The sequence below is a fragment of the Danio rerio genome, chromosome 7 (assembly GCF_049306965.1).
Source record: "Danio rerio strain Tuebingen ecotype United States chromosome 7, GRCz12tu, whole genome shotgun sequence".
In the NCBI taxonomy this organism is placed as follows: Eukaryota; Metazoa; Chordata; class Actinopteri; order Cypriniformes; family Danionidae; genus Danio; species Danio rerio.
The window spans coordinates 36321085-36339493 of NC_133182.1; the positions used below are offsets into that span (position 1 = coordinate 36321085).

At 35.7% G+C, this 18409-nt stretch overlaps 1 protein-coding gene and 1 long non-coding RNA gene across 7 annotated transcripts in view; one reads left to right on the forward strand and one right to left on the reverse strand.

The window, feature by feature from the left end:
• fto (FTO alpha-ketoglutarate dependent dioxygenase) overlaps positions 1-18409 on the reverse strand; it is a 231806-nt gene that overhangs the window by 102357 nt on the left and 111040 nt on the right. The window contains exon 9 of one of the 6 annotated variants that reach the window (XM_073908754.1): positions 9429-11356. The exons of 3 other annotated variants lie outside the window; for them this stretch is intronic. In XM_073908754.1, the coding sequence (XP_073764855.1) occupies positions 11329-11356 (28 nt within the window). In that variant the 3' untranslated portion in view covers positions 9429-11328. Of the gene's footprint in view, positions 1-9428; positions 11360-13259; positions 17519-18409 lie in introns of those variants that run through there. 2 more of the 6 variants (XM_073908756.1, XM_073908755.1) reach the window with 2 other exon arrangements.
• On the forward strand, positions 50-3414 carry LOC141375399 (uncharacterized). Its single transcript, XR_012383394.1, has 2 exons — positions 50-2072; positions 2349-3414. It is a non-coding gene; the product is annotated as an uncharacterized lncRNA (long non-coding RNA).

The following is an 18409-nucleotide window of genomic DNA, read 5'->3' on the forward strand; positions in this document are numbered from 1 at the left end:
TAGAGCCTCATAAATGTCAGATAAGCCACCGACTGCAGCCCGAGAGAGAGATGTGTGTGTTTCGATGGCCTCTCTGAGCTTGTGGGGTCGTTTAAACAGCAGCGAGCAGCAGGAATTCAGTTCCTCTGTGTCAAACGGCATTCTGAATAGTTGCACCTCGGGCGGAATACATCGCATTGTGATTTCATGAGAAAGAAAAAAAAAAGGCAGCCCTCCGACAGAAAGGAGAGTGGAGGAAACAAAAATGACTCGCAGCGGATATCTCAAAGCGACGAGAAAAAGAGAAGAAAGTTGAAAGTGAATCCTCTTCTTCCCACAGGCAGTTAAGTGGGTACCTTGAGGCTGAAGGCCCCCAGCAGTCGGTTGATAACGTGACCTCTGAGCTAGCAGACTCGCAGGCAGACCAGAGGCTGTGTAAACTAGCATTGGAAAGCCCTGGGATGGAGCGAAGCAGGTACAGGACAGAAGCAGATGCAATAAATGACAGAGAGCAGAACATACTTTTTACATGAGAGGTATTTTACATTTGCTTATTCATCAATGTGTTCATCAAAAGTTGTCTTTGCTTGATGATTAAATGTCCACTTTCAGACACTGTAACAGTCTAGACGCATTCAATCGTAGGGTAAACACTCATGTTGTGAAATGCATTCAAACTGCCATAACAGAACACCATTGTTATGTGACTGTTATGTGATGGGATGTGTTGTGTGGGATTCGTACTGTTAATTTTTTGATTAATTGTAGTAAAACACATGGATTATGATCATACCTGCCAGCACTCCCATTTTTCCAGGGCATCTCCCATAATTCAGACCCATCTTCCGCCATCCTCCTGTAATTTCACCCTGCCCCTGGTCCTCAGCTTATTGGTATAGTCTGTAACACACCCCGGGTCACCAACTTTGCTATAGTATTCGATTGCAGCAGCCGCACGAAACCTGGTCTGTAGCACAGTTACTAACACCGCAGTCCAGTTACTAACCCAGTCCTCAACTGCGTTATTTAGACAAACACACACCGCCACCACACTCCCCATCCCCACGTCGGTCTCGTGGAATTTCAGAGACAAATGTTGGCAGGTATGATTATGATCACAGTGGTAAAATGCACTTATTCAACAGCAATGAACCTCATATTCTGTTCTCTAATAAATGCTGAGTTGTTGCAACCTAATGTGAAAACATTGGCTTCAAGGGTCAAACAACAAAAAATAATGTCAAGAATCTTGGTGTGATTCTGGAGTCAGATATGAGTTTCAGTGGTCATGTCAAACCAGTGACTAATCCAGCGTACTATCATCTCAAAAACATTGAACATTGTGATTTTGTGTGTATAAACTGAGGTGTGATTTGAAATGGTCAGTGATACCAAGAGTTGGAAATTCGCATACTGGTTCCTTCAAACATAGCAGAAGCTTAAGTCAAACAGGCTCAAGCTACAGCGCTATTATTAGCTTGCTCTGATTTAATCGCCTATTGTCAGCCTCATTCCTATATCCAGGCCATCCGATGTATCTCACTTAATTTAAAATCTCTTTGTAAAGCACTTGGCTGTGGATTAGCTCTCTGTTTTTTATTTCAAAGTCCTGTATAAGCTGCGCTCCCTCACGGGCCGGCTCCTTTCATCCTCAGAAAAGTTCACACACAATTCGCTTCGAGTAAAACACGGACAAACACCTCAGAGAAAGCAGCGAGAGCTGTGCTAGTACACTAATTACAAAAAATATCTGCACTAATCCCACCCTGATAAAACACTCATTACCAACCAAAGACACTTATCAACGGCGGATTGATGACCCATTTCCGAAAGTGGCTTTATAGGAGGCAGAGGAAAGGCAGTGTATCACTGTATCCTACATCTGTACCAGAGCTTTTCATTTGTCTAAGAGCGACGGATGTACAGAGGTAATTAACAGATGCTGGACTGGGCTAATAGAATTCTCTGGAAACTGGAAGTTGGCGAGAGAGAGAGAGAGAGAGAGAGAGAGAGATGGCAGGACATGCCTGTATTAATTACAATGCATCAAGAAAGACTGAAGCTGTGAAGATCCTTTTAAGGACGCCAGAAAGGTGAACCTATTTTTCCCTGTCAAACTCATACACAACACTAGTTATACACAAAATAACTAGTCATACACAAAAAAACTAGTTATACACAAAACTCATACACACACATACACAACACTAGTGATGAGTTAATGGTGCACAAGTTATCTTTCCATACACAAAGACTTTCATAAGAGGGCTGCACCATTAAAGCATGTGTACTAATGCTTATTATGTGTTGATGACTGTTCCAATATTCACCATTTTACTGGATTTAAAGAAAATTGTTTTGTTTTGCAGCCTGTGCAGTAAGCAGACGTGGATGAAGCGCGATTGATTTATGCGTGAATTCAATGCAAAGATGCGATTGGACATCCTGTGGCATGAATTGGGCATTTAGTACATTTGACACGCATCAGACTGCTAAAGAATGTGGGAAACAAACAATTGGAACAATGGAACAGACAAAAAAAGGAAGAGGCTTACAATGATAGCGATTGGTTCAAGGATGGACTGTGACCGAATTAAAGGACATTATTTGTGCTTTGCATGTATGTCTAGTAAGTCAAATCGATACATTATTTTGTTTAACTCTTTCGATGCAGTTAACATTAGAAAACTCTTCCCTGCCATTGAGGAGTTTTACGGCAACCAGTATTTATGTGTATTACGGTAGGGAAGGCATGTCAGGTACATGTCAGATGCTCCGGAGAGAAGTAAGACCGTGAATAAAAATAAGAGTTATACTGTACAATCTTTCTTTGGCTTAATCCTTACCGTTTTAGATCTGTTTTAGATCTTGTCTTGACCAGAGACCAGAAAAAAGAAGTTTTATTTTTGTCATTGTGATTGTGTCGGATTTCACACCTAACTTACAGTAGTAGTCTACCTAATATGGTAAATAAGATATAATACACAAGCAAAATATATATGTATTTTTTTTTATTACAAAACTGTCCACAAATTTTAGCGCAAAAAAAAACGTGAAAAACTAGGAGGTCTGTCTATAGCATACGTTTTTTTATGCGGTGGATGCCCTTTCAGCCGCAACAAAAGATACAAATCAAAATGAATCAAAACAATTAAAAATAATAAATATAAAGAAATTTCTCTGCAAAACTGAAATAACTTGTTTTAGACCAGGGGTGTCCAAACATGGTCCTATAGTGCCTGCTCTAATTAGCTCCAATTTGCCTCAACACACCTGCAAGGATGTTTCCAGAAAGCCTAGTAAGAGTTTAATTAGCTAGCCAGGGGTGTCTAACTGGATTTGGAACTAAACTTTGAAAGTATGTACCCTGTATGTACACTATTATGCATGTACTTTATATAATTCCCCTCAAATGTTTTTTTTTTTTTTTTTTTTTGCAAAAACTGTTAATTACATATAACGTCAACATCTTTAGGTAACCAGAATTAAAAATGACTATTTTGGACCAAACCATAAGCCACTGGTAACAAGTAGTGAAAAGTTAGCTGATTAAAAAAATGAGACAAAAAAACGGACAACATTTTTTTATAGAAAAATTGTCCGCAAATTTTATCGAAAAAAAAAAAAAATGACACAAAAAATTGTGGAAAAACTGTCTATAGCGTATGTTTTTATGCGGCGGATTCCCTTCCAGCCACAACAAAAGAATTAACCAAACCATCAGCCACTTGTAAAAATAAGGGAAAATAAACAGACAAAATCTTAAAATAGTGGCAGTTCTGTACATAACTACACTTTATTTCATGCAACAACAAAAAAAGTATGAATATTATTTTGTGAAAAATACACAGAAAGGCTTACTCATTTTAATAATTAATATCAACGAGCAGTTTTAAAGACAAGCAGCAGCATTTATAGTGCACAACAGCATTTGATGAAAGTCGCAGCCGCACAGACTGCAGCTGATGGCAGTAGGTAAGGTTGAGAGGTCTGCTCCACCTGCCTGCTGTATCCCTGTCTAAGTTTGGTAATGAACACAGACAGCTTGGGGACAGTCTGTGTGGAGTGTGTGAGTGTGTGTTTAGGGGTCTGACAGGTCCGCTCTCTCTCTCTGACAGGGCTGACCCGCAGTAATTTCTCCACTGACAGCAGCAGCTGTAGCCGTAACGCATAGACAGATGAAATTTTCATAACTATCTCCTCGCAGTCACATCTTCACCTTCAGGATCATTTATAACCCGCCACTCGCCTGCCAGACACAATATGCTTGCCATGAAGCGGCCTGCTCCAGCGGTGTTGGAAATAATTAACAGTGCAAGGGCAAAAGGAGTGAGTGTGAGAGTCTGTGGAGAGGGAGATTAAGGAGAGCTAACACTATCATTAACGTACATGTCACTTCAGCACAGTCAACGATATGAGCTACTAATTACACACACACAGAATAAAGCCTACTCCATTGCCACCGTTTTATGTCCCACCATTAGAAAGAGTGAGCTTGTGGGTTTGAGGAAATGAGAGTGTTATTGGATAATACAGTATTTGTGTTTGTGTAATAATAATAATAATAATAATATATATCTAATATATATATATATATATATATATATATATATATATATATATATATATATATATATATTTATATATATATTTATTTATATATATATATATATATATATATATATATATATATATATATATATATATATATATATATATATATATATATATATATATAAATATAATGCAGAATCACTGTACTTAATGTACTTAAGGCATCAAATATGTGGTTTTTATTAAAGCATTCATCATATCATAGAAGAAGTTTTTTTTGGTTCCCAAAATAACTTTCAGTGATCAGTTCTTAAAATTGTTAATTTACTGTATGAAATAATAATAAAAAAAATAATTTCCTTTTTTTTTCTTTTTTTTTTAATCTTGATGGTTCTGTAGGTTTTGTTACTCTACTTTGATCTTTACTTATTTTCTATTGCATTCATGTCAGGTGATTGGTTCAATAGTATCTGGATACAGCCTTTATGCAAGCTGAGATTGCATCACTCAGCGATGCAATGTCAGACACAATGCACTCAATGGAGTAAGTGATGTCACTGTGACGGGTAGGGTTAGGGGCGGGGTTAGGTGAGTGCATTAAAAAGCATTGGATGCAACCCAGATTGCACTGCACCGAGTCTGCAGCCAGACCCCTCTCGATTGGTTGGGCCATTCTAGCAGCTTTATTTTATTTTATATTGATTTGGCAGTGTTTGGGTAGGTTGATTTGCTGAAATGTTCACCCTGGTTTCATTTTCATCATCTGGTAATATAGGTGTTGGACTGAAGCAGCTAATATTCAGTTGCACTGACAGGGGCAGGGTTGCTGAATAACTACTGAGAGATTTCAGCTGTAGTCAGAGCTTTCCATATCTTTATACACCTCCATTTCTTTATGTGTTTAATACTTTTTCCATGTGTCATTTCATTTTATTACACATTACTTGTGTTTTGCTTAGTTTTGCTTGATATGTATTAATAAATTACCTTGGTTGATACTGACAAGTCAAGTCAACCTTCAGTTTTCTGAGAAAGATAGTGACATAATCAATACTTTACCACCTATACGTATATATTACAAAACTGAAATTTTTGCAGCCACAATTGTCATGACCCCTAGAAATCATTCTAGTAGGCTAATTTGCTGCCCAAGAAACATTTCCTATTATAATGGAAATTATTTTTTCTCAGAATTCATTAATGAATGTGCTCCTATCAAATTAATGTAAACCATGATTTCATGGAAGGGTTATTCTAAAGTAAACCACAGCTCGTCTGGGGCTTATCGATTTATTTAGTTAATTTCATTGTGCAATGAATTCTCTTACCTACACTGTAAAACCCAATAGGTTAAGCCTTTTGAGGAAACCATTTGAGGAAACCGATTTCAACAAACCGATTTCAACAAACCATTTAATTTCAAAAACTAATCGTAATGAGTACTGTGAACCTAATCCATTTGAGCAAACGAAGCAATTTGAGTAAAAAATTAAAGTAAACCCTAATAAATGAAGAGAACTCAAACCAACTGAGTGTTGTAAAACCCAATAAGTTAAGGCAACTCAAACCATTTGAGGAAACCGATTGCTACAAACCATTTGAGTAAAAAAAAAAACTATCTATATGAGTACTGTGAACTTGCTCCATTTAAGCTAAAGTAATGAGGCATTAAATTAACTGATTACCTTCAACACTGAGTTCAAAACTCTTTTCAAATGAGTAGAATCAACTTTTAGTCAATTTTAGAGTTAACTACACTCATTTCATTTGCTAAAGTTGACTGTTGGGTTTTACAGTGTATAGACTAATTCTAAAGTATCCGATCAAAAATGCTGTCATCCTCAAGGTAACTACTGTATACCTCTATATAAACAATAAAAGTGTCAATGTTATGAATGTTGAATATCTTCAAAAGCAAACCCAAGTAATCCAAATACCAGGGTAAAGGAAAAGCTTTGCAGTTGTCATCTTGAAGAGTAAGTGTGTGCAACTGTTTTAAAATGTTTAAGTATCCATTCAAGGCACATTCTCTCTGCGCAAAGCTCCAGATTTTTGCACACACATCATTGGGCTGTTTTTGGCTTTTCTGCGATGCAGTAATGCTCTGCCACTCTGGTTAGCCTCACAAGTTTCTCAGCCACTCTTTCCATATAAAATCATTGCTTACTAGCAGAGTGTGTGCAACTGTTCGCCGGGGCCCCAAATTTCTGCGGTCCTCATAATTGCATCAAGCACGGCAAACCGTTTACCATCCTTGCAAAAAGCATAATTATGCGATGCCGTTTTTATTAAGCCGTGTGAGCAATTAAAAGGAAAAGCAATTTCTCTTTTTTAATGATGTGCTCCCCTCTCATTTGGACGCATCCGAGAAACGTTAGTTTTACACAAGGAGGCAACTTGCTGAATCATGTCCTCTGGTAAACTGTTGTTTAGAGTTTGGTCACATAATGAAGCCTTCCATGTGCTGAAGAACAGGCCTCATCCGCCCAGCTATTAGGCTTCCACATGTGTTCACCAGTTTGCATGTGTACATTTGGGTGTAATCCCTTGTACTTGTTTGCATTCGCTCGCCGCAAACATACGAGCAAAGAAACAAATAGGACTTACTTTGCCTCTCCACAAACAAATATAATAAGAACAGCATTCCAGTGTGTACTGGCCTCTCCCCAAATCCAAGCGGTTCGGCGAGTGGGCTGCTGCATGTACTCATGCCAACCGCAGGCATACGAGAGCGGGCACACGAGGGGGACGGCAGCCGTGGTGGGTATGTCACGCATAGCTTTATGATTGCTAAACAGCGGTTTAGGCGTATCTGAGTAATTTACGATCAAACTCTCAGACGCTCGTTCTACTGCTAATCACACATTGCACGCACGTCGCGAGGGAGGGACCACACATGTTTGTTTCGATAAAGACAGACAAATTAGATGACAGCTTTTAAGTCCAACCATCACTTTCACACTAATTACAGCCTTCCTGATGATGAAAGAAACACACCCAGACGCACACAAATAAATTTGTTACCTCTCCGAGTGCTGTGCACTGAGCAAATGCACAGGCGGGAGAATATGTGTGTGTGTTGTGTGTGCATTTACTGACAGCTAGTCCAGGTGTTTGCCCGCAAGCATTGAAGACTTTGGTAAAACATGCAAGACATTAGCTGGCGATGTGAAGACACCATCAAAGGCCTAAAGAAAAAATAGTAACAGTTTACAATAAGATTCCATTTGTTCATTTTACTTAATTATATTACTTAAGATAAATTCACACATACTTTGGTTGTTACAAAAAAGTTATAAAAATGTGAGAATGTGCTAACTAATTGATGTATGAGCGGGTATCCATTTTCAACTATGGTTAATTTTAAAGTTGTGTAAGCAACACCACCTTGGATGTTTTGTGCTAGTTCAGCAAAATCATGTGCTGAAATCAACTGTGTATTAACTATAACTTGGGCTGGGCGATTAATTGAAAAGTAATTGAAATCGTCATTCAAAACTTATAATCAATCAGACTTTTTTTTTCATTACTTTCCCTTACTTTTGTAAAGTCACATAACCACGCTCTGTTAAGGCTGATTTAAACTTCAGCGTCGAACACACAGGTATGGTCTGGCACAGCCTTTGCGCTGTAGACTACCCACTCACCGCTCAAAAATTGTAACTACACGTTGCATGTTTACACTACATTAAGATGATTGGAAGCTGCGTCAGAGATGCCCTGAGACTAGGCATGGGTCAGCATAAGACTCTAATGGTATTATAAATTTGGATAAAAATGTCATGGTTTTACAGTATTGCAATTACTGTTCTGAAATATGTTCTTTTTAAATGTCTGGGTAAAAAATGCCTACAACTTTTGCCTCCATTGAACACAATATATATATTTATTTTAAGAAACCTTAATAATACTTTGAAACAGCAAACATGTCAGGCTAAATAAATCAAATTAATAAATCATTGACTACTATTTAAAACCCTAAATAAAATAGTCATAAAAAATAAAAAAAATAGAAACATGGCATAACAGAAAATTTTAGCAGTTTTAAAACCTTGACTTTTTCCAAACCACGGTAAACCTTGAAACTGGTTATCGTCTCATGCCTACTTGGGATGGCATATTTTCCATTACATTAAAATTATTATTTACATTAAAATATTTTTTCTACAGAAGATTCAAGAAATGCTTAAAAATTATTACCAGGATATCCAAGAGCTATTTTATTTAGAAAAGATAGCTTATTTTTTACACAATTGAAAAATAATTTCAAAAACACTGGGAAAAAAACATAATTTTGTATCCAAAAGTCCAATTTATTTATTTTAATTTAATTTTAGGCAATGTGTGTTTTAATTTCAGTCATTCAATGTTGATGTTTAATAAATAATCACAGTAGATAGTGTGTGTTGCTTTCAATTACTTTAAAATCAAGTAATGCACCCTTCATTCAAACATTTCTCACTTGTAATATGCGAGCATATTAACTGAACAAAACCTGTCCGTGAACTATGAGGGCAAAAAAAAAAAATAAATAAATAAAGTAATCATTAAACATAATCAAGTTAAAATGTTCAATTAATCGAGATTTTGATTTTAGGCAAAATCTTTCACACCTAACTATATCATCAGTTGATTTAGAATCTAATTAATTACAATAGTATAGTATTAAAAATCCTATTATAAACATGAAATTACATGAGATCTAACAGCCACTCTATTTCAGAGTACATGCATCATAACTTTCCCAGTGTCTTCATGAATTGTCTAAAACTCAACTGTTTGGTAGATGAAGTAAAACTAGTGTTCCTTGGACATATGCCGACATTATGCAAATGTGTTATAGCGCTACACAGGTTTGTGCAGGAAGTAAGATTAGAATAATTAACAATTTGCTTCAGGAAGTTCTGAATCCATTGTTTATTTTGGAGGACAAGGGCTCTATATTGTGCAATTTTATGCTTAAAAATTTGCAGACCTATTACACTTACAGACACCTTTATCACACATTACTTATAAAAATAAAAATGTCATTAACTTTCACTGAAGGGATTCTACATTTTCATGATTTATTTCTTTCTTTGTTGAACAAAACAAGATATTCAGAAGAATGCTAAGAAAAAGCAGCCATTGACATCTAAAGTAGGAACAAAAATGACTATAAATGTCAATGAAAGTTATTTCCCCAATATTCTTCAGTATATCTTCATTATTTGGTGGCATGGTGGGGTTAGCACTGTCGCCTCACAACAAGAAGGTCCCTGGTTAGAGTCAGTTGGTATTTCTGTGTGGGGTTTGCACGTTCTCCTCATGTTGGCGTGGGTTTCCTCAGGGTGCTCCGGTTTCCCCCACAGTCCAAAGACATGCACTATAGATGAATTGAATAAACAAAATTGGTTGTAGTGTATGTGTGTGAATGAGTGTGTATGGATGTTTCCCAGAACTGGGTTGCAGCTGGAAGGGCATCCGCTGTGTAAAAAATAAGCTGAATAAGTTAGCGAAGTCACTGTGGCGACTCCTAATGAATAAAGGGATTAAGCCGAAAGAAAATGAATGAATGAATATCTTCTTTAGCGTTGAACAGAAAACTCGAAACTCTAAATCTTTTGTAAGTGATTTACAAATGCGTACATTTCTATTACTATTATAACTAGACAATCACAAAAAGTGTGAAAGCACATACTGTACCTGCCAACTACAGTAATGATTTCAGATTCACAATTCTCTATTTACTCTTTTTAAATGTGACTTCAGAAGCAAAAAGTATATGGAGGATTATCAATATTGTCAACTAGCTTGAGCTGCATGCAATGCTTTTAATATGCACACTTAACCCCACCCCTAAACCTACCCCTCACAGTGACGTCTCTAGCTCCATTTAGTGCTTTGCGTCTGACATTGCAACTCAGAAATATGCAGTCTCAGCTTGCAAATCCAAGTCTGCGTTCAGATAGTGTTGACTAATTCTGATCTTGTGCATTCTGTTTTGCAGCAAAAACCAAAAAGGAGTAAAAATAAATCTTGGCTGAGCTAGATGCTACACTGTTAAAAAAATAAATAAAAAAATTTTGGTTGCCTTAATTTTTTAAGCTGAATCTAATTAACTGTATGAGTCCATTCAACTTTTACTATGTTAAACTGACTTAAAACAGCCTGTGTAACTTCTAAAATTAAGTTACAACATGATTAACTTAGTTACAATGACCTAAAAACATATGCTGTTAAGACTAATTGATCATATATATTTTACAGTGTATAGACACTGCTCACAACATGTTGCCATGTTTCAGCTATAGACACATGCAACATCCATTTGGTGCTTGAATGCAATCGGAAACAACCTAAACAATCAAAAGCTGTAAAAATCTATAAGTCTGATGTTTGGAATTTAGATTTAGAATTGGTTAAAATTAGCAAACACACCTTAAATAAAGAGTTTCTGTTTTAAAGTTACCAAAAACTCACTCTCATTTATGATCTGTGTCTGTTAGCCTGTTCACATACCAGTGTCTATTTATGACTCCTTAATCAACCTGTCCTATTTACTGGCAGACAGACTCACACACAAACCCAGTTGTGTTAATTAAACAGATGCGCTTGTGAATTCAAATGCAGTGCAGGTGTGTGTATGTAAGCATGTGTGTGTATGTGTGATATCTCCATCCTCCCGGACTGTAAAGGTCTCCCCAGCATCAGAGCTGTCATGTGCAGGGTGAGCCTGTCCGTTCTCATTGAAGATAGACGTTAACGGTCTTTTTCCCTCCACTCGGGGACAGCAGCTCTATTGTCTGTCCTCTGTCAAACCCTGGTGGGAGGGACACAGTCACTGCTGGGACAAAAGATACGCCTCAGGATTGACAGCTATGGAGACACCCCGTTCCTCATGAGACGACAACCGGTGGACTGAATTTGTGTGCCTATGAAAGTGAGACTGAGGAATAAAGACAGAGACTGATCCAACTGTGAATGTGTTAATATGTGATGTGCTGCTTTCACTGCTTGGAAACGTTGTGTTATAAAGTAGTAGTTCTTTCAAAGATCTTAAAAATATTAAGGTGTGAATGCAAATAAACTAACATTTTAGACTTTGTTTTTTAACTTTTGTTATTGTTTTTTTGTTTTGTTGGTTTGTACAGAACCTTCTGTGATACAGAACAAACCGTTTTTTGTTTTTTTTTCTTCAATTCTTTTAAAAATCTTAGTAAAAATGCAAAAAAAAAAAAGGTTTATTGTAAAGTAGAAATGATTGATTACTTGTAAAGGGCACACATTTTCAGTTTCAATTTGGTGAATTATTGTAAAATAAATAGAAATAGATGAATAAATGATTAAATCAGATTGTAAATGTCTATTAGAAAACTTTATAAACTAGGACTGAACAATATATCGTTTGAGCATCGCAATGTGTGTATCCACAATAGTCATTTTACATTGCAGGATTAAAAAAAGATTAAAGATTAAAAGATATTAAATATTATTTTAAATTTGTGCATAAACTATTTATACATTGATGACCATGTTATTTTACGTTTAATTGTCCGATTTCTATAATTAGTGTTAGACTTCTCAGAAAACCACAAAGCACTGTTTATTTATAAACTGTTGAATTTATAAATGCTTGTAATTGATTATATTTTATGCGATGCACTGCATAGAAAAAGACTTGATCACATGGGCAATCAGCATCCACGCTTTCCATTTACTATGAATGGGTGACATTAATCTTTGAAAAACTGAATTGTAGATCCATCGGCACAGTTCAGCTTCAAGTTGGGAATTTCTCAGTCAAGAAATTGTCAGCCAATCAGATCACTTTATGCAAATACCCCAGCTCAGACAGTAGCCAATCGTGGATTAATTTCATTGGCTGATGCTGCTATGATGATCGCGTCAGCCCCAACTTCAGACATGCCCTCGGTCAAGCATTGACACTGAAGCCCGTGCAATCGATCCAAATTAATGAAATCTCTCCAAATAGAGATGTTCAAATCATCTGATAACAATGATATTGATTTTGCAAAATATATCACAGCAAGACAAAATATTGCAATGTCAGATTTTTCCAGTATCGTACAGTCCTAATATAAACATCATTACAAGCTCACAATGTATGGTATAACTTTTGTTGTTCATAGAATTCAATTGGAAACTGATTGTTGATTATAACTGTTTAAAACTTTTATACACTTTGGTTAAAGTTGCAGTAGGTGATCTGTCTAAATGCTTAGCGGTTAGCATAATATGTCTGAAACACAATCCCTTCCCTGCCATCCAAAGCCACGCCACCTGAAATCACAAAAGATGTGAGACCCACTAGATCATGTCATTCGCCAGTTAGAAAACTTTATAGTACTTTATAATACTACAATTCTTAACGAAAAACTGTATTATATCCAGCCATTTTCAGTTGTGTGGTAAGCAAAACTTGTCATAATGTGCAATATTACATGCATGCAAGCATCGTTGGTCTCACTCTCTTACATGCAGTCCTAAAGCGACTACTGTATGCTTAGTGTTTGGCCAGTGGTGTAAAGAAATTACACTTATTACTAAGCCATACTTACATGCTATTTCAGACTGAATATTCAGAGTAGCATGGTAAACTATACAGGGAGCGCATCACAGGTTGTCATTGTTCAAAAATGAACCAATGTGAATATAAAAGCAACTTCACCTCTGTAAAATAGGCTAGGTGGAATAGCACTATTTACTGATGTTTTGTTGTTAAACTAAATAAAAATCTACATTATCAATGCTGTAAATGGTCCCTAATAAAACTAATAGTCACATCAATCTTACACATCAAGCCAGACAATTTCAGTGGCTGAACAACGCTTCTGTGCATATAACCCATTCGTAAAACAACACAATCTACATCAGCTTTGCGTGGCTAAAATAGTTTTACAACAGAACATTACCCGTCTAAAAGAAATTCTACAGCCATGGTATCGTCCTTCATCCAGCGTTCAAAAGTAAGTCCAATATTGATTTACGATTTTTAAAATTTTGATTCAGCATTTATTTTTACCGCTGTCACTCGTGTCCATGTGACCGTGGCAAGTGTGCACATGTAAACAGCAGATCTGCGTGAACAGAAGTGCGCAGTGGTAAAAATCTACAATTGCTGATAGACAGTATTTATAAGAACTATTATATTTATCAGAACTATAGGGATTATCAGCCAACATCATTTAAATTAATCATTACTATCAAGACTTTCAACCAGCACACAAAAAAAAAGGTTTCTGAAGACAATTACCTACTGCACCTTTAAGACGTCATCTTAAAATTTGAACTTGTTTAGCTTTAAACTTAAGATTTTTGTCTAAAGTTTGAATAATATGTTTTGAAAAATATTTAAATTGAGAATTGTATTTTGGCATTTCTTCCTCTAATTTAGCTTTCTTTAAAAAATGTTAAGATAACTCAAGGCATTCAAGATTTTGACATTTGAAGTTTCATCAAAGTGTCTGTGCTTAATATCTGGTAAACCGGTAATAAATGTTATTTAAAAATGAAGTCAATTTAAAACAATAAACTAAATTCAAATATAGCACATATTTCACTAATCAATCTATCAATCAATCAATCAATCAATCAATCAATCAATCAATCATTCAAAGCAATGTCAATAAATAAATGAACCAACCAAAGTCAATAAATCAATCAATTACTCAATCAATCACTTAATCGATCAATCAATCAATCAATCAAACAAACAAACCTTCTGACAGCCACATGAGCAGTGGAAACAGAGAGCAGTATATGATTTTGCACAAGGATAAAAACAATCACGACAATGACATGTGGTTTCAAAATGTTAATTTAAAAAAAAAAATGTTAATATAATTTAGCAATTCCTCTATAACAATCCACAACTGTGTTTTTACTCCCAAAAAAACGAATTGCGTTAACATCAATGTTTGTGATGTTTAGTGTTTGATGTTCCAGTGCATGGAGAAACTCTTGCTTGCCCTCTGAACTCGTGACCCTGCAGTGTGTGTGTGTGTGTGTGTGTGTGTGTTTGTGTGTGTGTGTGTGTGTGTGTGTGTGTGTGTGTGTGTGTGTGTGTGTGTGTGTGTGTGTGTGTGTGTGTGTGTGTGTGTGTGTGTGTGTGTGTGTGTGTGTTGACAGCCCGTGGCATTTCTGTTCAGAAGGTTTCCACCCAGGTGAAGTACGAGAGGTCACAACACACTCAACACAGTGAAACACAGACATTCAGAACCTGAGGTCAAAGGTCAGGCTCTGAGGGTGAGTGATGAGGGCAGCTGCGGCCTCCAGGATCCAACACTCACACGCTCCAACACAAGCAAACAGCTCGCACAATCTACACATTCACTCAAAGCAACTAATCATTAACTCCATCTGAATATTTGCTTGACACTGATATTGTGAATGAAGCTATTTGTAAAAACTAATTTCAAATTACAAATGACAGCATTTTAAATTCAGTAGACTTAACATATCAATCATTTGGAGAAATAACCCTGATTTTAAATGACAAAAAATGAAAACACAAATGAGCTGTGTTTGAAGACACATACTACTTGTGTAGGTACTACATTTGAATTTACTACATGACCCCTGAAAAAGAATGTTCTATATAGTATGAATGCGAGTAGTATGAATGGAATTTGGACATACTAAACCTGCCTTCTGTTATTTTCACATGACCTACCCGCATCAGTTGCATCACTTTAGTCCCATTCATAAATTCTCTCACATGGCATGATGGGCAGTGGTGTAAAATAACAAATTACAAATACTCAAATTACTGTAATTGAGTAGTTTTTCTCAGGAATTGTACTTTACTATGTAGTTTTAAAAAAAATTGTACTTTTACTTTCTCTTGAGTACATTTTTACTGCAGTATCTGTACTTTTACTTCACTATTTTCCTTCAACCTGAAGTCACGACTTTATTTTTTCTTGTCTATGGGGATTAGAAAAATCAATCCTGTGATTCCTATTCAATCCGATCTCAAATAGAAGGTAAATGGCATCATAATGAACTAATTCAAGACATGGGCGACATATAATTTCAGCAAACTGTTAGGAAGCATTAAAAGTGTCCAAAATCTTTACACACATTGACCCAGAGACTGTTTAGATGCATGTCACTGATGAGATCATGGATGCTTACTGTATTATGACTGAAATGGCCTTAGCAGCACAAGACATCAACATGACGTCAGATTCACGTTATGCCCCTATGTCATGAGAACATTGCATTTTGTATGTAAATATGTAAGTATGTCCAAAGTCCAACCTAAAATCAATGTCAAATGCTGTTACAGCTTGACATTGTGTAGACGTTACCACTATGACATCTATCAGACGTTGGATTTTGGTTGCCATATTTGACAGATAAATGTCAGTAACTGATGTCAATCGGACATAAATTTTACAGAGTTATTAGCCCTCCTGAAATATGTATATTTTTCTCCCAATTTCTGTTTAACGGATAGAGTTTTTCCAACACATTTCTAAACATAATAGTTTTAATCATTCATTTCTCATAACTGATTCATTTTATGTTTGCAATGATAACATAATACTTTACTAGACATTTTAAAATACTAGTATTCAGCTTGAAGTGCAATTTAAAGGCTTAACTAAGTAAACTAGGCAAGTTAAGGTAACTGGACAATCATATATTTCATATAAGGATGGCTTATTCTGTAGGCATTTGAAAATAAATATGGCTTGAGAGGGCTAATAATTTTGACCATGAAATGTTTTTTTTTTTTTTAATTATTAAAAACTGGTTATATTCAAGCCAAAATAAAACAAATAAGACTTTTTCCAGAAGAAAAAAAAAAATTAAACATACTGTGAAAACATCCCTGCTCTGTTAAACATCACTTTGGAAATATAAAAAAAATAAAAATATAAAAAAATAAAAAAAACTTCACAGGAGTAACTAATAATCTTGACTTTAACTGTACACATACAGTATATACACACATACACACATGCATATACTGTAGACACACTACACTTTATGACATTGAATGCATTATCTATAACTGACAACTTATAAAGCATTATGAATATTTTTAGGGCCATTTTCAAAATAGCACACTGAATTAAAACCTGGAAGCAGACTAACTAAAGAAGTTCATAAATCTTTTCCAATTAAAATGGAACGACCAATAACTCAAGCTCATTCATCCAAGTACATGAACTCCTGCTCTTTTCATCTATGAAAAACTGGTTTTGAATGACCTACATGCTTTAATAAATTATGCCCTAAATCTGCCCCGTCCACTTAAACCTGATAGACATGCGTATCAGTGGGAGTTCATTTTCCCGCTATCTGATGAACAATGTGCACAATGGCTCGACACTCCATTTTCCACCATCCATTTTTCACTTTATCAATTTTCATAATTGTGTTTTTGCTTATTCCATCCTTTGTTTTCTTGTGTTATCACACAGAGGAAAGGGGAAAGGGAGAAATATGAGGGAGAGAGAGAGGGGTGTGGAGACAGATGGGCATTTTCAGAGATCATTTATCAAACTCAGGCCCGTTCACTCCCCTCCCCTCTCCTAAACCCCCATGTAATTCAGTAATCATTTTCATTATCATATAATGACCTTACAAAGCCTACAGCAGTTAGCACGGTCACTACAAACCACACAGCTGTTCCCGGCACTGCCCCCTTCATCACCTCCCAAACACGCAATCTGCCCACCGCAGGACTGGACTGTGACCCCTGCAGAGGTCAGCGGAGAGAGGCACATCTGACAGGAGATGCACTGTCTACCTGAACAAGGTCGGCTTGGTGTGTTCACATGTGTACTTTTTAACGTAAACTTGCATTGCGGCGTGTCTGAACGGGTATAATGGTGTGAGATCAATGGTTTTGACCCACAACACTGCAGTTTGCATATGGATGAAACAAAACCACAAGGTCAACCCCATTCGTCTGCCAATGCAAATGAAGCTCTATGAGGTCTTCCTTCTGCAAGTGCTTGATTTTGACCTGTGGAAGATGCAACATGTTTTTTAGAGCAAGTCATTTCGGAATACTCCAAAAGCACAGATGGATATGCATATATGGGCCCGTTTACATGCATTGATGCACTGCACTTACAGCTTCATTGCAAAGCACTCAACCTGGAAGGGCTCTCAAACTGATTTGGTTGAGGGGTAAAAATTTATCTTGCATATGTATATGAGATGTCAGTTCTGGCATATATGTGGCTGTTTTTACAGTATTTACTGTGCTTTTTACAGAATGGAAAATATGTGAACTCACTTTAGCATCAAAGAAACAAAAGGTAAACTGGTTAAAAATTATGTTAGTATATTATAATAATGAATTCAAAAATGTTTAAATATGATTGAAATAAACAAATAAATAAAAATAAACATTTCAAAATATTATTAAAATATGTTTTAAATTTACGTAAATATAAAAAACAAATTGAGTAAAACATTTGAACAAGAATATATTTGATTAAATCAATAATAAAACAAGGAAAAGTAATTAAGTAAAAAAATAAACAAACAAAATACAAAAATGTTTTTAAAATAATACTAACGACTTGTCAAAATACTTAAATACAACCCTAAATCAAATATTTTCCAGATAATATTTTCAACCAATCATAACTTTACTATTTCAGTATAAATTAATTCTTTATACAATAAAGCTTAATAGTTGGCTTTGAAACCTTATGACCAATCTTTCACATACTGATTTTCATATACTATATTGTAGGAGAGTATGCAATTAAGATTGCAGTATTAATATTATGACCAACTGCCATTTTATAAACAAGAAAATTAAATTCTCTAATCAAAAAATATATTTATTTCCAATTTAGGAGAAACATCAGATTTTTAAAGAATAAAGCTAATATTAACATTT